Here is a 24,019-nt window from a genome sequence, read left to right as displayed (position 1 = left end):
TATAGTAAAAGCTATGGTTTTCCCAGTAGTGATGTATGGAAGTGAAAACTGGACCATAAAGAAGGCTGATCGCCGAAGAATTGATGCTTTTGAACTATGGTGCTGGAGGAAACTCTTGAGAGTCCCATGGACTGCAAGGAGATCAAACCTATCCATTCTTAAGGAAATTAGTCCTGAGCGCTCACTGGAAGGACAGATCGTGAAGCTGAGGCTCCAATACTTTGGCCACCTCATGAGAAGAGAAGACTCCCTGGAAAAGACCCTGATGTTGGGAAAGATGAAGGGCACAAGGAGAAGGGGACGACAGAGGACGAGATGGTTGGATAGTGTTCTCGAAGCTACCAGCATGAGTTTGACCAAACTGTGGGAGGCAGTGGAAGACAGAAGTGCCTGGCGTGCTCTGGTCCATGGGGTCAAGAAGAGTCGGACACGACTAAACGACAACAACCTTAGTGGTTAGCTTAATCTGCAGTGATGGCGCAGGATATTCACAAATATTCTAGTCAATTTAATAGGCAGTGCAGTTCTCTGAGAGAAGAAAACCGGGGTGGTAGGGATGGAGAATCAGGAGGGATGGGAACAGGAATGCGTGTTGGCAAGAAAGTAGGGAACTGGCAAGAAAGGCTGGAAGGTCATGGCCCAGAAAGCCCAGGGAGGAATGGAGTCAAAGGTGCTGTCCACATCAACCCTAGAACCCAAATCTCCCATCCCATGGCCTTTAGCTGGGGGCGGGGGTATGGTGGCTGGATGGAGAGCTTGTCCCTGGCCTCTGTGTATGGAGCTAGGGCTTTTCAGCTGGGAAAGCTCAGTTGGTAGGACATAATCTCAGGGTTGTGGGTTTGAGCCCCAGCATTGGGGGAAAGATTCAGGATTGCAGCAGGTTGGACTAGGTGACCCCTTCCAACTCTACAATTCTATGATTCCAGGAACAGATGTGGATCCCAAAGCAAGTGTCCCCCCTCCCCAATCTCTTGATGGAAACAAAGCCCTGTCAGCAAAGAGCCAGTTGGTGATAGTCTTGGAACAGAAATGAATTCTGCCTTGGGAGGGCGCCTTTGGCATAGGTGTTTTATGAATGGATGGATTGATGATCTAGCACAAGCTATAGGGCAAGCACTGAATTGATGCAGCCCCAGTGTTTGAGGAGCACAGGCTGCCCTCCTCAAAAGCCTCTCCTTACAGCAGCCCCCACCCCACAACCAAGTACCCTCCAGATGTTTTGGACGACAACTCCCATCAACCCCTTTTGATGCCATCAATGCACAAGTTGGATGATTTTGCTGCATCAGGTCAGGCAGTCAGTTAGTCAGTCAGTCAGTCAGTCAGTCATGTAGCAGATGGAGCTACATCACCCTGGTTTCAGCACCTTCGACTGGTCTCATCAAAATTATATTAGATCATCCTATAAAGATACAGAATGTTTTGGGGGTTTTTTGCGAGGTGTGATTGTGTGTCTAAGGCTTGCAATTAATTTCCAGCCCAGCTCACAGTTCAATACAGCTGATATTAAACCTTCTTCCCCCAAGCAGAGACTATAAAATAACTCTCCCCTCTGGGTTTTCCCACAGCCTGTCCCTACGCTGCAAATCCAAGCATGTGGGGCCACGTTCAGGAAAAAAGAAAAAAATCCCAGATGTGGCGAGCACGGAGTTGAAGAACAAGTCTGCTCACTCGAATGGAGAGGAGACAAGGAACTTTTCTCCTCCAAAGCTTGGCCCAGCACCAGGGATCCTGATAAAAGCTTTAATTACAAATTCAGAAGCTCTCTCTCTCTCTCTCTCTTGTCTGGGAAAAGATGCCCGCAGCAAGAGGGGAAATCCTTGGACAGAAACTGGCAGCCAGCTCCTGTGAGTGCCTGTGGGGTTTGCCGCCATCATGAGGCCGACATGCCAGATCAAGCGCAAGGTGGGCTGACAAGTCCCTCTGGAAATGAGGTGCAGCAAGCAGCCACCAAGAGAAGCTGCTCCCATCCAGACACAGGTGGCATCGCAAGTCCAGAGGGTGAGTGGGCAACCAGAGGGCACAGCCCTCCCAGCAGTGGGCAGTGAATTCAGCACTGAATCCACATCTTGTTACCCGGAGGCTCAGCCCCTTAGTGTTGCCGGGTGGGGAACTTCCGGAGCTGGATGCAGCCCTCCAGGCCTTTCAATCTGTTCCAATCTCAATCTTTCCAGGTCGCACCCCTAACCATCCCTGCTTCACAGACCTGGCTTGAAAGCGTCCTCAAACCCCTGCATTTTACAGAGGCCTGACTCACCTCCACTAGAAGCCAGGCACAGTTCTGCTGGTCCCATGGTGTAGAACGCTCTCCCAGCAGATTCAGCAGGCAGCCTCACTTTTGACTTCAAGGTGTCTCTCGAATTCCATTTTATGCCAACAGGTCTATGCAGTTGTTTATTTTATTTAGCCAATCACTTTAATAAATATTTGCATTGCTTTTAATGACATTTTATAGAATTTTGTAGCATTGAGAGGGACCACAAGGGTTATTTAGTCCAACCCCTGCATTGCAGGAATATTTTGTCCAATGTGGGACTCGAACCCATGACTCTGGTGTTAAGAGTCTCATGCTCTACCAATGGAGCTATTTGTAGGCTGCCCTGAATTTTTATGACATAGCAGCATGGAAATAGTTGTATAAATACATAATCAATAGAGGTAGGTGTGTGTGTGTAAATTAGTCTTTTGTCCAGCACACTGTATATACTCATAGACACCCTCTTCCCCACATATCCATCTGCTCAGTTCTGAGCATTGAAAACAAATCAGGGGAGCTCAGTTCTGATGAGCTGAGCACCAGTGGAAGCCAACTGCTTTGCCTTCCCTGCTGGATTGCTTGATGATGAGGGAAAGGAAGTGATGACACCTTTCGCCTGCCCGCCACCTGTCACTTCTAAACCCAACCTTAGTCCTCGGCTGGTCTGGAATGATACATTCACAAATATTTAACTGCTCTGTAGCAAACTGTCAGCAGTAGCATGTGGACATGCAGCGCAGGTTCTGTTGGCTCAATAGGGAGAAGGGAATAATGCAGGATGGATGGAACTAGGATCCCAGGAATTCCCCCTGCGCTCACTGCATTTCCCTGGGCTCTGTGTGCAGAGGGGGCTTTCCTCCAGGGTTGGCCAAAGTCATTTTGATGCCAGAGGCAGCATAGCAAGTGATGCCGGCTCTCCCCCCTTCTCCTTCCCCACTGCAAAGTCAATGTGCACCATACCAAAGGTAAGTTGTTTTGGCATTTGAGGCAGAAAATTCCACAAGCACCCCTTACTGGCAGTAAGAAAACAACAATAATACGATCAATAACAATCAATCAGCTGTCTAATAGCAGAGGTGGTTGTGGCTTCTCACATGGTGTAGTATTGCCCGTATCTCCTTCCTCCAACCCCACCTTTTCCCACTGCCATTCTCCCCGCACTGCCCAACTATTCCTGCTCTGCTCTTCATTGCCTTTGGGGAACACACCCCATTTCTCTGCGCTGTTGCAGGTTTGACAGAATGATGCCACCTTCATGACTCTGCCTCCTAGCAGAGGCAGGAGCAGTGCTCTGGTGCCCACTAGTGCCTGCATCCAGGAGCAACTTCCGACTGGCAGGAATAGCTGGGCTAGTCCAGGCACCTCTGTCTGCCCATAACTCTTCCCCACCATCTGCCTGTGTGCAAGGAGAACATCCCAGGGGATTGGGACCCTGAGTCAGAATTGTGGGACAACACCCCCAAGGTTCCAGTGACAAAGATCCCTTCTCCTTTTGTTAAGTAGGGGTATGTCATTTTTAAATGCTCATATCAGGTTTTCAAACAGATCAAGCTTCCTGAAGCTGGTGCCCCCCCTCCACCCGATATTTCATACTACAATCCCCATCAGCCAGAGTTTTGGGAAGCCTGGACTAGATATTGCTGTGGTTCCACACATACACACTGCCTGGTTTTCTCCTGAAAACACATACACCCGTACAGAAAAATAGATAGCTTTTGCCTTCATGTCTTGGCCTGGCTGCCTCAAAAATAGTGCACAAAAAGAATATTGAAACAATCCTATATATAACCACATCAAAGTTGCTTTTCTTTTTCTTTTTCTGGCAGATGTTTATCCATGTTCATGTGAGCAAAGGGGGAGATGCCTATGAACTGAGAGCAAGGGGAAACTCCATGTGCTCCAAATCCAGAATTAATTCCATGAACTCTTTTAGTTAAACCTGAACTAAAGAAGAGTGAGATGTTCAGAATAAACTTCTGGAATGATAAAAGGAGCCAAACTGGGCAGGGTGGGCGAGATCTGATTCACACGTACATGGACAGTACACGAATTCTCTACACTTCGTGTTATGCTGTGCCACACTGAACCCAACTACAAGCAAAATGTCCATGATGGAAATAATTATCTCTTGAGGTACTAAATCTGGGACTGACTATCCATGCGTGTGAGTCTGTGCTTGGTCAAGAGATGGACCCAGGTGTGCAAATCAAGCCCACCCATGAGAAACTTCTTTCCAAAATAACATTGTCCTCAAAAAACCACCACCCTGTACACAGGCATTAGCTTTTTCTCTTGGCGAAGGATTGCTGCTAGTTCAGGAATTGGCTTTCCGTGTCAGGATCCAGTCCTCAAGTGTTTTGAAGTAAGAACAGAGATGAGCGTGGCTCTGGGCGCATGGCATCTCAGTCATCACTAAGAAACCCAAGCATGCCTCACAATCCATCTGGATGCGGGAGGTCTTCCACACAGAGCGGGCAGTTTCTAGGTAGTAACGTTTATTTTGGCCCCGGCTGGCGGAGGGCATGAAGAACTTAAATCAAGCAGCTGAAACTGATGAAAGGCCTCAATGTTGGATCTCAAGTGTGTCTGCCACAAGCTGTTTGTTTTAAAAGCAAAAACAGGACACTGCTAAATGTTCAGGACACTTTTGGGAAGGTACGTTATCTCTTACCACACTTTTAAACTGGCAATCTTCCCAGCAAAGTTGTGTAGACTTTTCACCTGCAAATTTTCAGTGGACCAGGCTTGCCTCCATCCTCATTAGTAGGTGGCAAGGTTCAGCCTCAAAAACGCTTTCACCAGCAGGCTGCAAGCTGAGCAATGAGTGTGGCAATTCAGTTGCTTCTGAGCATGCATGGAGTCCAATTCCCTTGCCAAAGAGGCTAACCAGCTGTGCTTGCCCATTCGCACCTGGGACTGGAGGACAGCATTTCCCCACAGGCTTGAGCCCAGCACCTCTTATGAGAGAAGTGAACCATTTGCGATGGCAGAGCAGAGGAACTAGGCTGGCATCATTATGGAAAAACAGTGTGCCCAACGTTTGAGAGCCCCAATCCTCTGCTCTACAGGCATTTCCTTCCTGGCCTGGCATAGCAGCAAAGCTTAAAAGCTGCAATAAGAAGCTACCAACAAGTCCATCTACCTCAGTACTGCTTATACTGACTGGCAGCTGCTCTCCAAGGAACTCCCCAAAATTAATTTTGCCTGTAGATTTATATACATTGCACCATCACCTGAGACAGCTGATGTTGCGGGGAGAGTAACAAAGTGTAATCCTATGCACATTTACACAGAAGCTTCACTGGGTTCAATGGCACCCACACCCAAGTGAATACAGCATGGGTAGGCAAACTAAGGCCCGGGGGCCGGATCCGGCCCGATCACCTTCTAAATGTGGCCCACAGACAGGAATCAGTGTGCTTTTACATAAGTAGAATGTGTTCTTTTATTTAAAATGCATCTCTGCATTATTTGTGGGGCATAGGAATTTGTTCATCCCACCCCCCAAAAAATAGTCTGGCCCCCCACAAGGTCTGAGGGACAGTGGACCGGCCCCCTGCTGAAAAAGTTTGCTGACCCCTGGAATACAGGAAGCTGCCTTATACAGACTCAGACCGTTGGGTCCATCTAGCTTGGTATTATGTACACAGAAAGGCAGCAGCTCTTGCTCCAGGATTTCAGGTAGTGAATTTCTCCCAGCTCTGGAGATGCTGGGGACTGAACCAGCAGATGCTCTGTCACTGAGCTCTGGCTCTTTCTCCAGCCTCCTGCTTGCCCTTCTGGGGCAAGTGTGAAAGGCCAGCTCAAGGAAAGTGCTGAGGGCAACCAGCCAGCTCCCTTCTTGTAAGGGCAGTCTTCTCTGTGGAACAAACATGTCTATTAAATATTTTAATCTCTGGGCTAAGACTTTTCTTATTTCATTTGCAATAATCTTGCTAGGGACAGATGGTGCCCTGGTGGCCTAGATAGCCAGCGGGAGTCCTCTGAGCTGCAGTGGGAAAGGGGCTTTGTGAAGCAGCAGCAGCAGCACCAAGTCTTCCTCCTCCTCCTCCCATCCCTTGGGACAAGGCGGGGACTCGTGCAAGCCCGAGGTGGGGCTGAAAAGAACTCTTGTCTGGTGAGATTTTCCATGAAGCAGGAGCAGGCAACGACAGGAACGGATGGGACAATGGCCAAGCAGCTGGATCTATACGCAAAACCAGGTTGAAGATCCAGGCACAGCAAGGAAGAGGCTCCAGTTCTACTTGCACTGGCTGAAAGCATCACCCACCAGCTGCTGGCCTGATAACTTTTTGCATCCACAGTGGGTGAAGGCAAGAGGGCACCAGCCAAGCAGCAGCCTCCAGGGCAAAGACAGCTGGATGGGAAGCATCAAAGGACACAAAGTGGTGGTGACGACACAAAGAGGAAAGGGGGGGGGGAAGGATGTTCCTTCATCGGCTCTTCACAGCATTGGTCAGTTATCCCCAGTCCTTGGCTTAACAATCAAGTTGTTAACCAACTATTGTCCAGTGGTGAATATCCCTTTTTTGGGGAAGGTGCTAAAAAACGGGAAGGCAGTTCAGCTTCAGACATGCCTGGAGGGAACGGATGACTTGGAGCTATTCCAGTTTGGCTTCAAGCCTGGCCATAGCATTGAAATTGCTTTGGTCACCCTAACTGATGACATTTAATTAATTTGTTGGGAGAGAGATGGGGGAATACAGCCCTGCTGGTTCTCCTTGATCTCTTGGTGGCTTCTGATACTGACCGCAGTATCCTTTGGAAGCATCACAGGGAGGTGGGGGCACTGTGCTTTGGTAACTCCACTCCTACCTACAGAGCCACTTTCAGAAAGAAGTTAAAGGAGGCTTCTGGGAGATGACCTGGGTTCCTTCTTGCCCCTCATGTCCTTTGACATCTATATGAAGCCTTTGGGAGCTCTCATCAGGAGATCTGAAATACCATCAACATGCAGATGACACCCATCTCTCTCTCTCTCTGTTCTATCTGAATCAGGAGAGGTGATTGAGGTGTTAGAACAATGCTTGGAGGTGGCGAGGAGCTGGATTTGGGCCAAAACAATAAAGCTGAATCCTGGAAAGACAGAGGTGTTACATGTCCCAAGTTCTCACATCCAGGAGGTGGGGAGATGGCCCACTCAGGAAAGATCTACCTCTCCATTCCTGCGCAATGACTAACCACAACTGCTTTCTAGTCCCTGTATTGCTCTTGAATGCTGTGCCTCAAGGATGAAGGTAATTCTGTATGAAGGCCATGCAACACCCCGCTCCCCTGCTTTTTAGAAAGTAAGCATCAGACAGGAGCCCCAGGGAGTGGAGGTATAACTGCTGTTTAAAGAAGGGCAAAATATGCAGCAAAAACAACAGGCCCCTTGCTTCTGGGATAGAAAATGGTGAGAGCCTTAGCAACAAGTCACCAGAGAGAGATCTGGAAGGAGACATTGCAGCGACTGCCACCTGGTGGCCATTTGCTTCTGCTGTGCAAGCCACGCTCTGTACGGAAAGCGCCAATCCAATCAGATGGGAGGGTCATGGCAGCCTTCACTTGCGCTGTGCACCTGCTGCTGGCAGACGCAGCTCCCTCTGGAACTGCAAAAAGTGTGCCACCGCAAACAAAAACAATGAGAGGGAGTTTGGCCTACCCTGTGGGTAGCCGAGAAAGGTGATGGCGTAACGGTGGGGGGGCAGAGGCTGTAGCTCTGAGGATGGAGAGGCACAGTATGCCGACTGATGGGGCCCCCTTGAGCTGTTCAGCTTGTTGTTAAGAACAGGCTTCCCATCAGTGCTAGCCAGCCCAAAACAGCTGGAGGGTTCATTTCCACGTGTTGCCTACACATTCAGGAACTTACCGCTGAGAATGTGCACACACCATTTTTCTCCATTCATTTGCTTTGCACCAACTGCAGGGGGTTGGACTAGATGACCCCTGGGGGTGCCTTCCAACTCTACAATTCTATGATTTGAGTTGTAATCCTACAAACCTGCTTCAGTTCTCACCACAGTAATCTTTTATTAGCTCCACATGCCCTGCCCTTTCTAATTGCTCTCTTTCTTCCTAAAGATCATCTTAATGCCCCCACCCCCATAAAATCCTGAATCAGTTTAGTGGTCCTTTTCTCTAGCTACTCGAGTTTCATTATGTTTGGGCAGGCAACTGTCATGCTTGCTAACAAAGTGCCACAAATGTTCAGGCTGCTAAATAAGGGAGAAAAACTCCCAAGCATTAAGAGAGTATATCTCAACAATTTCAAACTGCTTCAACTTCCATTGATTCAGTAATCCTCACAACTGCCTTGCAAGGCGGGCCAGCAGGACTTCATACTGCAGACTGGGGCCCATGGAGGGTGGGGAGCTGAGGAAATAAGAGTGGCCTAAGTTCACCTACCAAGTTTGTAACAGAGGCAAGATTTGAACAGGGGACTTTTGCTTGGATAACAGGTCAGGACTCTTTGCCACTTCTCTAAACCAACTCTGAGATTTAAACCAAGGACCTGCTGCTTTGCTCTTGCTACTGGACAAACCAGGCTGACAACAGCTGGGAGTATAAAAATAAGATATTTACCTCATTGTATCAGTTATCAAAGAAAAACAAAACAAAACAAAGACAAAAAGCAGTGTAAAAAAACGAACATACAAAGCTCAGGGCCGGCCTGACTGCTGCACACCGCCGTCCAAGCACCGCCCTCCTGCACCCTTGGGGTGGCAGCCTCCTTCTCAAGCAGGGAGGAGCAGCTGCCCGGGGCGGCAGAAGCATCTCCGGCTGCCCCTGACAAAGTGGCAGAGTTGGTTTGCCTGCTTTAGTGAGGCTTTCAGTTGAGCTTCTGATCAGTGTCTCTGGTGGCGGAGTACGAGTAAGCTTTGCCCAGCACCAGCCGGTCCCGCAGGAGCTTGAAGAAGGCATAGTAGTTGCTGAAGAGGATCAGGGCCAGCGAGATGGTCTGGTGCCACTTCTCTGACACGATCAGCGAGTAGAGCTGATAGAAGATGACGGCTCCTTCGAGGAGAATCAGGATGTTTAAGATCCGCAGGGGTTTGCTGAAAAAGAACTGGACAGCCCAGAAATGGGTGAGGCATCGGCGATTTGCTGGGAACTGCCTGGGCCGGCCTTCCCCAACCTGGTGCTCTTCCAGACTCCCAAGTTCCCATAATCCTTTTGGACTCCAAGCTCCCATAATCTTGACCACTGGCTGTGCTGACTGGGCCTGATGGGAGCTGTAGTCCAAAATATCTGGAGGGCACCAAGTTGATGAAGGCTGGCCTAGACTTTTGTCTGCAAGGGGACTGGAACCTTGCTCTTTTGTTAAAATGATTAAATCTGCTTAAGTGCATTCTAAAGTAAATGCAGGTGTGCACACCGATATGGTTCCATTTGAATCTGGAGACTACCTTCCAACCTTTATTGCAGTGATTCTCAAACAGTTCATCAGGGGTTCAGCAATGGTGGACAAATCTCTTTGAACTCCAGCCACTACTGATCATTCCCTGCAACCTGCAGCCATAGAAGAGTGTTGGGTGTTTTCTAGGGTGCACCCTCTATCCACGGGAGACAAATTGTGCTGGTATTAACTTTTGAAGCCCTAAAGGGGATGTGAACAGCTTGTCTTCACCTTATGAGCTTGCCTGAGCATTAATACTGGCCTCAGAGGCCCTTCTGTCTCCCTTCTTTGGTGCCTGGGCAACTGGCAGGGGCTACAGACACAGCCTTCCTTGGCTGAGGGTAACAAACTCCCTCTCTCTCAATCTTGAATTCTCCATCCTGAACTTTCTGTTCTTTTAATTAAACAGGCATCAGTTTAATTTCAGGGCATCAGTTCTTCTATGCTAGCTGTTGCACTGCTATGATTTCACCTTGGTATAATAACATTTTATTCTTATTCTTTCTTTTCTTTTCTTTTCTTTTCTTTTCTTTTCTTTTCTTTTCTTTCTTTCTCTTTTTCTTTCTATCTACCTACCTACTACTCCTCTTCAGACATTCTTCTTTCCATGTTATGTGAGCAGGTTGGGGCAGGGGAAACAGGGGGAAATGTGCCAGTTCCTCCACCACCCCAGTATCTGTGCTCTTGCCATGAGGCTGGGCAGCAAACTGTACTCAGAGAGGCTTCCTGGGTATTTCAGAACTCTGGAAAAACAAAAGGTTTTGAAAGCAAAGGGAGCTTCCGTGTGCACTGGGGCCCTGCTGATTCACAGAGGGTGGCAGGAATGGCCATGAGAGCACAGCTTAGCACCCTCATCCCTGCAGCCCCCTTCACATGCCTACTTAGGCCAGAAAGAAATGCCTGAAGAGCCATGGTGGCTATGTTCTATGTTGGAGGTGGCATGACTCCGAATACCAGTTGCTGAGAATCACAGGCGAGGAAAAGTGCTGTTGTGCTCAAGTTCTGCTGGTGGGTTTCTCACAGGCATCTGGTTGGCCTTTGGTCTGATCTAGCAGCAAGGTCCTTCATATGTTCTGAAAAGTACCAATCTGGCAACCAGGCAAATTTATGCATTTGTGCCTGCTCTCTAAAGATCTGTAGAGTTCTGGCTGCAGAATGTGGCTCCTTTAGGTAGCCCACCAGACAGAATGCATAAGTGCCAACACAGCATAGCGATTAGTGTGTCTATGCTCAAAACTCTTTGACCCAATCACTCTCTCTGTCTCAGATTAGCCTAGCTCACATAGGGGTTGCTGTGAGGATAAACGGGAAAAGGTTCTATCTTGAACCTCACACCACTGGGCTCCTTAGAAGGATATCAGCTCATTCAGTCATGCATTCATCATTCTGTATTGGAAAAGAGCAAAAGCTTACATGAAACCGGAAGTGGGAGACATCTGAAGGCACAGCCACATTGTAGTGGCCGACGGCTTTGTACACATTTTTGCTGTGTTTCACTAGCACCCCCTGGGGCCACATGCATTCCTCGGTCCACCTGAAAAATAAATTAAGAGGAACCTGAGATGGGAGGAGAGAGATGGGAAAACTTCATAGACTCAGTACCACTGTGTGTAATGGTGAATAGTCCCAAGGAAGCACTCAGAGAACTGCAGAGCAAGTCACTGATATTTTGGACTATAATTCCCACTAGTCAATAAACAAGGGCACCAGCTTGTCATCTACCCATACATGAAATAGCAGACATGAGCTACTCCTGATAGTGCTATTTCAGGTGTGGGTGTGGGCGTGCACGTTGTGCATGGAGAACATCTTCCTAGGGCTGCCAGCTATTTACTTTTATGCAAAAGGTGTTGAAATCTCTTATCATCATCCTCCCTTTTAAAGCCTTTGAAGCCGGAATCCAACAAGGGCCATGCCTGCCATAAAAGCTCCCCAGGCTAAGGAATGGCAGGCTTTGAGTACCAGAGCCGGGGGGTCAATGAACAGTGGAGATCTGCTGTCTTCATGCACTGCTGGTTGGGCTCAAAGCAATATCTGATAGCTTGACAAAAATAGGAAAAAAGGCACCCATATGCACAGGATTTGGGCCACATCAAATGCTGGCAACCCAATATTTTCACCCTACCTGCTTCTGCTATTGCTTTATGTGACCAGGTATGCCAGGGTGAAAAGGGAAGCACTCATTTTTACTGGTGTGTGTATGTATCTCACTTTTGATCTGATTCGGCTTCTGATACACACCTTAAAGAAGGCATGGATGGAAGAGCAAAGGGGCAGTTGTCCAAGGATACCCAATGGTGTCAACCGGTGCTTTTCAAGCGGTGTTCTTTAGAAACCGATTAAGGCTCAGTGAGAGCAGGAACTTACACAAGAGGCAACTTGCTCATCACACCCCGTGTGTCCCAGGACACCCTCTCAGTTTACTCAGACCAATGTTGAGGTTGCACATGGGCTACCTGCATCCTGCCCCAGGATGCAGGTAGCTACCTACCAGCCCCAGACATGTTTTTAGAAAGAGTATGGGAGCCACGATCAGAGATCTGCTTACTGATGCTGTAGCACGTTGGAGCAGAGTGCTGGGTCAACCTTCTGCCAGCAGCCCAGGTGGGCTGCAGCCTTGTGGAGGAGGTCACAGTAGCGGGCAGGAAGCAAATGCTGCATGAGGATGACAGAGGTGCTTATGGAAACCAAGAGGAACAGCTCACACGACCATCGCTTGTCGTAATACTGGGTATTCTGTAGGAAAGCAAGGCGGGAGAGAGAGCATGCACAGATGTTAGACAGGCATGGCATCTTTAGAGCTGGCCTTTCACCTCCACAAAGTAAACCAATCCAATCTGCATCTACCAATAGTACTGCTTTTCTAGGTGCAAGGCAGTGAGTGTGTGAGAACGTTCTACAGCAGGGATGGCTAACTCCTGGGCCACTCTATTTCATGGGTGGTGGCAGAGGAGGCCAGAATGTACAAAATTTTGAAGAGTTGCTAGCTATTGACACCATTTGCTACCTTTGCCTAAACAAAACACACTCATGCAAATCATCTGCGGCCCAACAGGAACGAAGACCACACGTGTACAAAAACAAAAACCCCAAATTCTGAAAAGCTGCCAAGCCTGACTACCTGCTTTAAAGAGCAAGTAAATAATGGGAAATTCAAAGGCAACAATATCCACTTTTGTCAAAAGAAATGTTTGTGTTAATTTATGTTTCAGTTTATGTGTTTGTTTGTTTCTTACATTATCTGTTTTGTCAGTACTTCATTGTGTGTAGAAACTAGCTTGCTGTACAAAGGTAAAATTTGCATTTATCGCTCGCCCACTTTTGCCTCTGGCCCCGTCCACCACTGGCATGAAGCCTCTGAAAGGTTCCTCAGAAGGAAGTGCGGTCCCTGGGTCAAAAAAGTCCCCCCTCAATTAGATTTTGTGCTGCAGAGGTAACTCACCCATTGTTCACATACCTTCACAAACCAGACGGGCACAAAGGCCACGTAGTATGCGCTGAGCATGGAGCTCACCAGCACCTCCTTCATGCGCCAGTTGAAGTCCATCTTCAAGTACTCCACCTCGTTGCGGATCAGGTCCGGGGAGAGACAGCAGGCATGGGTGGGCATGGCTTCCATGCCGTACAACTGCCGAGTGTGCTGCTTCCAGGTCTCCTTCAGAACAGATAGGTAGTCCTTGCCTCTTGAGCTGACCTCACCTGTGTCACGGGGGCCAATGTTGGCCACTTGGGAGAAAAGGCCAGTCTTGCGGAAGTCACAGTTCAGCTGCAGGAAGGGGACGTACATGCCAAACCTGGGAAGAACAGAAAGAGAGGGGCTCTGAAATTTCTCACTGTTATTATTTATCTGCCCAAGGCAACCCAAAGCAACCAATAATCACATGAGAAGGGTTTGCTGGTACTTACGGATAGCACAAGAACAAGAGGTTGAGGAGTGAGTATGTCCTGAAGAGGTGGATTATGGATCGGCACAAACTCCAACCTGCCCCAGTAAGGACAGCAAAACGAGTGATCACCAGGAAAACAGAGCGTGGAAGAGAGACTTTGCCAGTATGAGAAGCCTGGGAGGAGGAAGAGGAAGATAAGATGAGTCTGGCTTGTTGGATCAGGCCAAAGACCCATGTAGTCCAGCATTATGTTTCAACAGTGGCCAGCCAGATGCCTGTGAGAAGCCCACAAGCAGGACACAAGATCAGCAGCACTCTCATGTTCCCCAGTTGTTGGAATTCCAAGGCATCCCATCTCCAATACATGAAGGCCATTGTCATGACTAGCAGCCACAGATAGCCTTATTCTCAATGAATTTGTCCAATTCTCTTTTAAAGTCTCCCAAAGTGGCAAACATCACCCCATCTTGTGGGCTAATAATAATAATAATAATAAATTTTTATTTATACCCCGCCCTCCCCGGCTAGAGCTGGGCTCAGGGCGGCTAACACCAATAAAATTATAATAAAACATAATGTGGGGGGAAACCCAGTTTATTAAAATACGGGTTAAAATACAATTTAAAATGCAGCCTCATTTTAATAGTAGTCCATAAATCATATATTCCCTCTCCCTTTAGGGAAAAATCAGCAGGGCGTCAGAATTCCTAGTTCTAGGGTTGCAGACTCTAAGCATATTCACTAAGTCCCAATGAATTCAAAGGGACTTAGTTCTGAATAAACATGCTTGGTATTGCACTGTTATGTGCCTTAAGCCAAACATCCACTAAGGGCTGCTTTACTCCATCTGTGGTCTCTCTGCACCTATTAAGACAGGTGAGGAAGGCCATGCCTTACAGCATGGGGTGAAAGGACATAGTGGGTCATGTTTTTTGGAACTCCCTCCCTACAGAAGCTCACCAGGGCTAATCCCTGCTTGCTTATGGGAAGCCAGTAATAGACATATCCACTGGAATGAATGGAGGCTACCATAGAGCACAGCTGCTCTTTACATAATAAAGAAAAGCTGAAAAAGTACAGGCTTAAATACAGGAAGCGAGTAACCCCCCAGATAGGGTGGGGGGCTCCAGGCCTCTACCTCCTTCACCTCCTTCACGATAGCACCAATCAACCTCCTTGCCAGAACAATGGTTGTCACTGCCAGGACGTTGAAGTCGATGAGATGAAAATTCTGTAGAAAGAAACAGAAACAGAGGACTTGATTGGTCCACAAGCTTATAGAAAAATGAAAATGGAGATGCTCCCATGGGCCACTGAGAAATATATGAGAAGTTATAGCAGAAAAAAAGAACCCACCAAAGATCCAACTTCATGAAGACTAAGGGCAGGTGCAGTCACTCCAAGACTTACTGCTTCTTTGAGCTGAATTCCACCTGGGTTTTTTTTGCCTAATTTCTAACTCATATGGGTGAATGTTCTATGACCACAGAACTGGAGAGGTTTGCCTCACAATACCCACAGCATTAGGATACTGCCTGCCACCACCCGCAGGCAAGCAACCTTTGTGGACCTGCCTAATCTGAAAGAGGTTGGGAGTGCAATCCTAGAATTCACAGAACGAACCTGACCTTCTTGGCTCTTCCATGCAAAGTGTGCTGCATGATGCTTCTGGGCACTGGCAAATGCCTGATGAGATCTCTGAAGCCAGCTTTGCTACTAGTCATAAATATGAAATGAAGCAGCTGTTTTCAGTTTCTGATTATTTAATGCACATCTTTTACAGCAAAACTTGTCCTGTTATAACATGTTCTGTCAATAGGTGTCACTGTAGAGCCCTGCTCAAGGAAGCAGTGCAAGGTCTTCCTATTTAAGAAAGCTTTTAGAGAATAATAAAAAAGCTTCAGTATTATTTTGTGTATATATGTCTATACTTTTCTTGACCTTATCAATGTGATTTTGTCATCTTGCAAGTGAGCAGCAAGCTATCTATCTACTCACCAACGAGGTATGGGATGGAGGGTGTGATGGTGGGTACCACCACACTGTTTTGTAGATGTTGATGTAGTGGACAAAGAGGGCGATAAGGTGGCAGAAGAAGAGCTGGAGTTCAAACAAGATGCTCCTCTCAATGGGAAGCTCTGGGATCTTGCAGTGCTGGAGGGGAACCACTGTCTGGGTTGCCAGAGGAGGGCTGGAAAGGCCCGCTCCTGAGCCACTCCTACAGGGGAAGAGGGGCAGAAGGAAAAAAGACAGCTCAGAAAAACTTCTGAATGCATCCATCCACCTAAGAATTAAGCCTGAAATTGCTAACATGAATGTGCTACTTTTTGTACCAATGTATTGCGTTCTCCCAATTTCCCCTCCTCTGTGTCATAAGCAGCCCCCCACTCCATGCCCCCTACTCTACCTGTCTTGCCCTCCCTTCAATGCCACTATGGTGCACTTTCCCAAGGCAAGAAAGGGTGATGTGCCTGCATTGCCAAGGTCTTACAGCAGCAATAATAATAATAATAATAATAATAATAATAATAATAATAATAATAATAATTTCTGTAAATCATTTGCAGCGCCTTTTTCTCTCTTCTTTTTTATTAAAGATCTTCTTGTTTTACAGAAGTAAGTGTAATGTCTCTTCTTTTTGAAACTCATGGCAGCTCAAGACAAAAATAATTAAAAACAACAGAATCAGTCATGGCAGCATACAGTATCCCAGACTGGACTACTGTAATGCTTTCTGCAAAGGGATACTTCTAAAGGGAGCCTGAAACTTCCAGAAATTCGGCCACCAGATTGCTTGTGGGCCTAGGTGGTGTCTGTAGTAGTTACACATTCAATACTGAATTTAGAGCATCAGTAGCCGCTAAAGACCTAAATGGTTTAGGGCAGGGATGGAGAACCTGCGATCCTCCGTAAATTGCTGGACTGTAACTACCACCATCCCTGAGCACTGGCCACACACACAGAGGCTGGGGTTGATAGCAGTTGGAAGTCTAACAACATCTCAAGCACCACAGAAAGATGCCTCAGCCCTGGCTTAGATGCACAGCATTAGAAGGCTGCCCTACAGCTATATAAGCATGACCAGGCTCTGAAAAAGGCGTCAGCCTCCTCACTCTCTAGCCGCCCACTAAGGTCAGTCAGGCTGGTGGATGCCATGTAGACCTCCAGTTTCATGTGGCAAAAATTCTCATATTGCACAGCAAAGGGATTTAGAGTAGGGCCTGACCTAAATGGGACACAGTGAAAGTGCTCTCATTGGGAACTGCAGTCTCTATGAAATCCCAAGCATTTGTAGTGCTTTTTCAAAGCTGAGAGTGTTTCATGCTTGAAAAACCCTAACAGTCCTGCAAGTTAGGTCAGTATTGCTACCACCATACTGCAGGTGGAGGCAGTGGTTGATGGATACAGCTAGTGTGTTTGTGGCTGGGGTGAAATTTGAATCAGCATTTCCCTTTTAGAGAAAGGGTCATAGCTCAGCGCTAGAGCATCTGCTTTGTTGTGCAGAAGGTCCCAGGGTTTGATCCCTGGCATCTCCAGGTAGCGCTGGGAGAGACCTGTCTGAAATTCTGGAGACACCACTGAGCTGGTTGGACCAATGCTCTTACTTGGTGTATGACAGTTTCCTATCAACTTTTCTAAGCCACTGTATACAGGAGAAAAGAAGTAGCTAAGCTTGATGAGCTGTACTGGGTCAACTTTGGGTGCTGGAGGAGCAAGAGAGAATTCAGATAGGACAGCACTCTGTATCAGACAGAATGATCCAACAGTCTCTGGGGGTTCATGCCCACCTGGTACGGGAGCGCACGCTGGTGACTGAAGAACTGGTGGAATGGCCAACGCCCCCAGTGGCTCCAGTTTCACAGAGAGGATTGCGGCAGTAGGACGTCCGGTTAGGGCCCCTTCTTCCCCCTGCCATAACCACCGATAGTCAAAGAGGGTTGAGCTCTCTCATCAAACGATTACTTTGCTTTGAAGAACTGGAAATGTTAGGTCTGGGTAGTCATAGCAATTCCTTAGGTATCTGCAAAACATCACACAGTTCTAAAATTCCCAGAGGAATTTGGTACACACACTGATACCAACCCTTAGCGTGTGAACCCTTAGGCTCCACAGAGATTCTATTAGTAATCATTACAACAGCCCTGAAAGGTGGATCAGTAACATTACTCATATATTGCGGATTCAGGGCTGAGAGTCAGAGGCACACCCAAAATTGCTTAGTGTCTTCATAATAGATGAAAGACTGGAACGAGGAGCTTGAGCTTTATGTTACACCAACACTCTTCACGTATAATCGTTTCAATAGCTAGTTCTAGTATAAGTAAGCCCTCTACAAGTATTAGGATGTCTTCACGTAAAATAGCGCATGCCATGGGGATCCACAGCAGCCAAACAGGTGCTCCACTGTAGTTTGTCCCCTTCTCACAGACGTGTCTGCCTGCCTGTCTACTAGAACACAAATATTTTTAGTGTGTACAATGCACTCCCTAGGAATGAGAAGCTGGTGTCTAGACATCAGAGCTGTGTCTAAAAATTCAATGTTGGCTCCTAAGAATATCACTTTCTCTTCCTAGCCCTAGTTATTAAGGAAGGGAAGAGGTTCAGCAAAAGCGGCAGTGGTGTAATGGAGGATGTTTCTTGATCCTGGGCTCAAATCCTCGCTCAGCCATGAAACAAACAGTGATCTTGAACCAGACCCTATTGGGTAACCTATTTCACAGAATGGTTGTGAGAATACAATGGGAGAATATTTATCATTGTTTTCCGAGGGCAGTCTACAAGCCCACCTCCCCAAATCCACTTTGCATCTGGGCAGATTTCGCCCCTACTACAAGCTAGCACCCAATGTTGTCATTCCATTCTTTGGGAGAAAGTTACAGAAGAGCACCCAGGGACAACACTGGGGGAGGGGCTAACTCTACTTTCTAGTAACCCCTAGCCATTAAGAACCAAGTCCTCTCCTACCTGTGTAGCCCCACCCTGAACTCCACTCTTTGGTGACATCAAGAGTATAGAAATGCAGTAGGCACTGGTTTCTATTTATGGAAGGAATAAAAGGGGGAGGGTCACAGTTTTTGGTGGAAATGTGCTTTGTGTGCAGAAGTCCCAGTTTCAACCTCTGGCATCTCCAGAGAGATCTGGGAATGGCCCCTGCCTGAAGTCCTAGAGAGCATCTGCCTGTCAGTGTACACCAGTGTTTCCCAACCAGGGGCCATAGAGCCCTCTGGGGGCCCTCAGGATTTCCCAAGGGGGGCACAGGTGAAAATCACATAAACTGGGGGTCACAGCATGAGGCTAGGAGGCCACAGAGGGATGTGAGAATCAAAGGGGGGAAATCCTGATTGGCTGGCTATCCGCTTGGCCAATCACAAGCGGGTAAGAGGGAGACCCACCAGGGCCTAGAGCCATGTATGCTTTTTCTTGGAGCAGTTCTGGTTTGTTTCCAGCAGAAGAGGGCGATCGCTGAGGCTCCTGTTTTAACCAGTAGAGTCTGCGATCCAAAATCCCCAGGTCAGGTAACTGCGATGGTGGGGTGGCAATGGGTAGGGCTGGGAGAGCTGGAGCTGCTTGTTGATGCCGTCAGTGCTGTGCTCAGTGGCAGCCTGAGCCTGACTCTGCAAGGTGCAAGCCACCCCAGCGCCTAGCTGAGTGGGGTCGTCTGGTGCTGCTGACTTGCATCTTGTAAATAACTAAGTGTCTACTGAGTTCAGTTGGCCTTACTCCCAGGTAAGGGTGTGGGCAGCTATAGTGTTTTATCTAGGCAGCCAGGGCTCCTTCAGACAATAAGGTACTTTTGCACCAGGTCAGTGAGAACCACTTGCTTTTTTAAATTCTCCCATATATACAGAACTCCCTGTGCACCTTTCCTACATTGCAGGGGCTTGCACTAGAATGATCCTTGGGGTCGCTTCCAGCTCCATGATTCTATGTTTTTCTGCTTCAACAATATTTCATTATGCTCCTATCACTTTATGTAATTGTATTTTGTATAAATTATAAAAACTACAAACAAAACATGTTCTATTTATAAACAAAACATTTAAATAGCTACCTTTCTAGCAGTAGCGTGGGAGAGGAAGAGGATAGCCAGGATTTTTGTTAGGGCATGGGCTTTTGTTGGGGGGGGCAGAACTTCAGATTTGCATTGATTTTTACTTATGGGGGGGCAACTGCCCCCCTGTCCCCTCTTGGCTATGCCCATGAGGGGCCATAGGAAGGAAACAAGGTCAGAACGGGACTGTTGGGAAAAGGTTGGGAAACACTGGTGTACACCACTGGGCTTCAACTGGTGCTTAAGGACCCATTGGTGGCTTATGGCCTGGCCTAAGGCATACTTATTCTATTTATAGATGTATTTATATCCTATCTTTTATATGCTGAAATATCAGGGTGGGGTACAGCAATAAGACTTCATTAGAGCCATGGCAAAACCATCATTAAAATGACTGGTGAGTCAAAAAAAGCTTCCAATAGCTGCATTAAGACTAAATAGTCTTAAAGAAACACCTAAAAATCAAAAGGAAGGATGCTTGCTGAATCTCTGCTGGAAGAGTGTTCTGCAGCATGGGACCAGCAATGCAAAATGCCTGACTTCTAATGGAGGCCAATTGGGCCTGTGTAACATGGTGAATGGCAGCAGCAGCAACGCTATCCCTGTACAAATTGGTAGCATAAAATGAAAATGTGGGTTCTCAAACACAGGGACTGAAGAGGTTGAGAGCTATTGGTGTCAATATAACAGAGCTGGATGGACCAACAGAATCAAAGACGTAGAACTGGATGGTACCCCAAAGGTCATCTAGCCCCCTGCAATGCAGAAATCCCAATGAAAGAATCCCTGACAGATGGCTATCCAACCTGGAGAGTCCACTATCTTCTGAGGTTGCCCATTTAACAGTAGTTTGAGACTCAGAACTAGGTAGCTACAGTGTGTTCCTAACATTATACATCAGGTCTGTGCAACCAGCGATTCTCCAAGCCAAACACAGCCCACAAGCCGTGTATTGTGGCCTGCCAGGAGATCACAGTCACCAGGAGTCCCCACATGCACCCCAGACAGGCATCAAACCCTCAAGGTTTTATCACACCCCTCATTTGACAGCTGCACACAGCTAAGGAGCTGGGTTTGGCTTGGTGGGCCAAAGCTTGTGTGCAGGCCTGTCGGTTAGTGCAGACAACACTGAGTTAGGCAGACCAGCTTCTGGCTCTGCCTAAGGCATCTTCGTGTGACAATAGCAATAAACTAACAGCTGCTGCTGACAAGCAGGGATAGTTTGGCAGTTACTCTGAACAGCACCTGGCTCGTGCTGGCAACACGGGACAAATGGCAAAGAGCAGCAGGTCCAAAATGATAAAGAATCAGAGGAGTATACAAAGAAAAAGTAAAATGTTGGAGAGGTGGTGGTGGTGGGGAGCAATAGGAGCCCCTGCCATAAAGGGACAGACCTCCTGGTCCCTGTAAACACACAAGACCAAAACTTCGAGCAACCACTGTAAAGGAGAGAGAAAGCAGGGGAAATGCTTGAGTGTGTCTTTTTCCTTCTCCCTCCTTCTACTATTTTCCTTTTGTGCCAGGCCATTTAATTCTTAAAAGACCGAGGACAGGGACAGGTGACAGGTCTTATCTGGAACACTTGTAAGTCACAAGGGGGAACCGCCCCCGTTTCCCCACCCAGCTAAAGAGCGAGCGTAAAAAACTAAGAAACACAGATTCTGTGGGTGGGGCGGGGAAGTTCAGGCCATGTGGGGGGTGGGCACCCAGGGGGCGCGGATGGGCCGGGCGTCAAGGGGGAGAAAGGGGGCCGCACGCGGCGGGAGGGGCCAGCGACGGCGGAGGGAAGCCTGCAGACATCCCCCTCCTTCTCCCCGCCGCCTTACCCATCTCCCGCAGGCGGAGCTCGGTCGGAACCGGGTGGTGGCGGCGGCGGCAGCAGCACCACAAGCAGCGAGGAAGAAGATGGCGGGCGGAGCCTCGCGTTCTCTGCTAGACGACGGCATCCGACGAAGGACAAAAGGAGCGGTGGGGAAAAAAAGCATTGGCGGAGGGGGCGGAGTCAGTCACGTGGCTCGTTGGGCGGGAAGAGCGGTGGGGGCCTCAGGCCGCGTCTTCCTCGGGCGGCGGATAGCGCGCGAGTTGATGGAGGGAGGCGGCCCTTCAAGCGCGCGAAGAGCCGCTGTCAGTTCAGGGGATAGTTAAATGTCCGTGTCTAGGACCCGGCGCTAGCCACGTGGGGCCTTCAGGCAGTTACTGGACTACAACTCCCATCATGCCTCATCGCGGGTGAACCACTTCTGATGAAGCCTGGAGACCTCTTCGTCTCTGCGGGGGTCCTAACAGGCGACTGCTGGAAGCCCTCAAGTACCAGGTACACGCACGCGCGCACCCCGCTTTCCCCCGCGGCTGTTGTGTACTCGCCACATGCTACGTGAGAGGCAAGGGTGCGCATGTGGACTTCTAGCTGCCACCGGCCAACATGGACAAAAGCCACTCATGATGGGAGTTGAAGCCCAGCATCGAGAGCCACCGCTCCTGGCTTACGGCCACCGACTGCGGGATCTCCTCAGCCGAACCAAGTGCCAGAGCTATTGTGGGGCATAACTGTGGAGAGGGAGAATAACGGACACCACCTTGATCTCCTTTGCAACCTGGTCCCTACTAGTGGGCGTTTCAGGATTCCATGTGGGCGGTAGGGGATTCTACGGCACATGTTATTGCAGCACTGGTGGGCGGTAAGGAAATTTTACCTTCAAGTAAGATGCATTAGTGGGTGGTACGTATAAAAAGGTTGACTACCCCTGGTCTAAAGAGTACTTCACACTTGTATTTTTCTAAGGCCTTAAAAAAAACCTCACCCTAGTGCTGACAATTAAAGATTGTGCATTCCACTGACTCAACCTTTCCCCTCAGGTCATATAAGCGCACACACAGTGGGGGTTTTTTTTTTGAGGGGGAGTACAAAATAATGCCCCCCTTTTTTGCTGCCCGATCACGACATTGCAATACAGTGCTGCTGCACGACAATTTACGGAGGGGCCTCTGCTTGCTTACCACTACCACCAACTGCAGCATGCATAGGACTGCTGGAGGGGAAGGGTCTGCTAGAGAGAGAAGGCAGTCGTTTGATAAAGCATGCCTAAGAAACAGGTTTCTTTTGGCTGAGGGCCATTCTAGTAGACTTCATAGGCTCCACCACTCCAGAACTTGGAAGGGTAACTGCCTTAATGAGCTATGTTCTTCTAAAATGAGAACAGCCTGCAAGGCAATTAACACACACACACCACCGAGCTCTTACACCTTTTTGTAGACGCGGGTGGCACTATGGTCTAAGCCACCAAGCTTGTTGATCGGAAGGTCACCAGTTTGAATCCCCAAGACGAAGTGAGCTCCTGTTGCTCTGTCCCAGCTCCTGCCAACCTAGCAGTTCGAAAGCACACCAGTGCAAGTAGATAAACAGGTACCGCTGCAGTGGGCAGGTAAACGGCGTTTCCGTGTGCTCTGGCTTCTGTCATGGTGTTCTGTTGTACCAGCAGTTTATTCATGCTGGCCACATGACCCGGAAAGCTGTCTGTGGACAAACGCCAGCTCCCTCGGCCAGAGGTGAGTTGAGTGCCACAACCCCACAGTTGCCTTTGACTAGATTTAACCATCCAGGGGTCCTTCACTTTTCTTAAACCTTTATTCAACTAAAGAGCTGTCAGTGCCATCAACAGGTTGGTCCGAGGGCCTTTTGTATTCACCTCAAATTTTACCACTTGCATAATCTGATACCTTACTTTGCACCCTTCCAGTGTTTCACTTAACACAGCTGATGAAGTAGGCATGTGTGGATAGGTCACACTGCAGAAGCAGACACAAAATGGTACTAAAGCAATGTTTCCACCCACAACACATATAACTTGTGTACAATGTCCACCAAAGGGCATACTCTTTCCTCAATTTCTAAACTGAGATGCCGAAGCTCCAGATCCTGTCACCATGCCTTCCACACCAAAGCATACTCCTGATTTAGATATATACACCAGGAAATGCATTCTGTGTGTAGTCAGAAGCACTGTATTGCATGCTGCAGAGCTGAGCACTCCTATGCCTTGCGGTTTCATGATAAAATAAATCCTGCTTTGCCTTCTCTCGTTACCCTTCACCTTCCAGATGTTTTGTACCGTAACACCAATAACCCCCGACTACTGGCAGTGTTGGCTGAAACTAATTATAGAGTTGTAGTCCAGTAAATAAATAAGTAAATTAAAAAAAATCAATCAATCTGGAGGGCTCCAGGCTGGAGAAGGCTGCTGTATGTTAACCCTCACTTTGGAAGACTGCTCCCTTGACAGATTGTTTTGGTAAATAATGTCAAGGTAAGGTTAAATTGAGATTAATCTAGGGTTTAGGTGGTAACCAGTTATGATGTGACTGCTGCTGTTTTCCCAAAAATATGCTTGTCACTTTTGTATTTTTAAAGAAGCTCATTTTTTTAAGAGTAGATTTCCCCCCCCCCG

The 24,019-nt window shown here is 48.1% G+C and overlaps 1 protein-coding gene across 3 annotated transcripts; it reads right to left on the bottom strand.

Annotated features, from left to right (window-relative positions):
• Window positions 1-8,795: 8,795 nt before the first annotated feature.
• TMEM39B (transmembrane protein 39B) lies at window positions 8,796-21,535 on the bottom strand. 3 transcript variants are annotated; one of them, XM_053398982.1, is made up of 9 exons: window positions 21,401-21,529; window positions 17,311-17,543; window positions 15,521-15,740; window positions 14,661-14,753; window positions 13,542-13,696; window positions 13,093-13,429; window positions 12,184-12,371; window positions 11,049-11,169; window positions 8,796-9,305 (listed from the first exon to the last, which is right to left on the bottom strand). In XM_053398982.1, exons 2-9 carry the CDS (start codon window positions 17,436-17,438, stop codon window positions 9,069-9,071), a joined length of 1,479 nt encoding a protein of 492 aa, XP_053254957.1. In that variant the 5' UTR covers window positions 17,439-17,543; window positions 21,401-21,529; the 3' UTR covers window positions 8,796-9,068. The 3 variants fall into 3 exon arrangements, with proteins under 3 accessions (XP_053254957.1, XP_053254958.1, XP_053254959.1); XM_053398983.1 differs by having other exon boundaries at window positions 14,670-14,753; XM_053398984.1 differs by lacking the exon at window positions 17,311-17,543 and having other exon boundaries at window positions 21,401-21,535.
• Between the last annotated feature and the right edge of the window lie 2,484 nt (window positions 21,536-24,019).

The sequence above is a fragment of the Podarcis raffonei genome, chromosome 8, assembly GCF_027172205.1.
Source record: "Podarcis raffonei isolate rPodRaf1 chromosome 8, rPodRaf1.pri, whole genome shotgun sequence".
Taxonomy (NCBI): domain Eukaryota; kingdom Metazoa; phylum Chordata; class Lepidosauria; order Squamata; family Lacertidae; genus Podarcis; species Podarcis raffonei.
The sequence above is the reverse complement of the archived record's forward strand: the minus strand, read 5'-3'. Positions and strand labels throughout refer to the sequence as shown.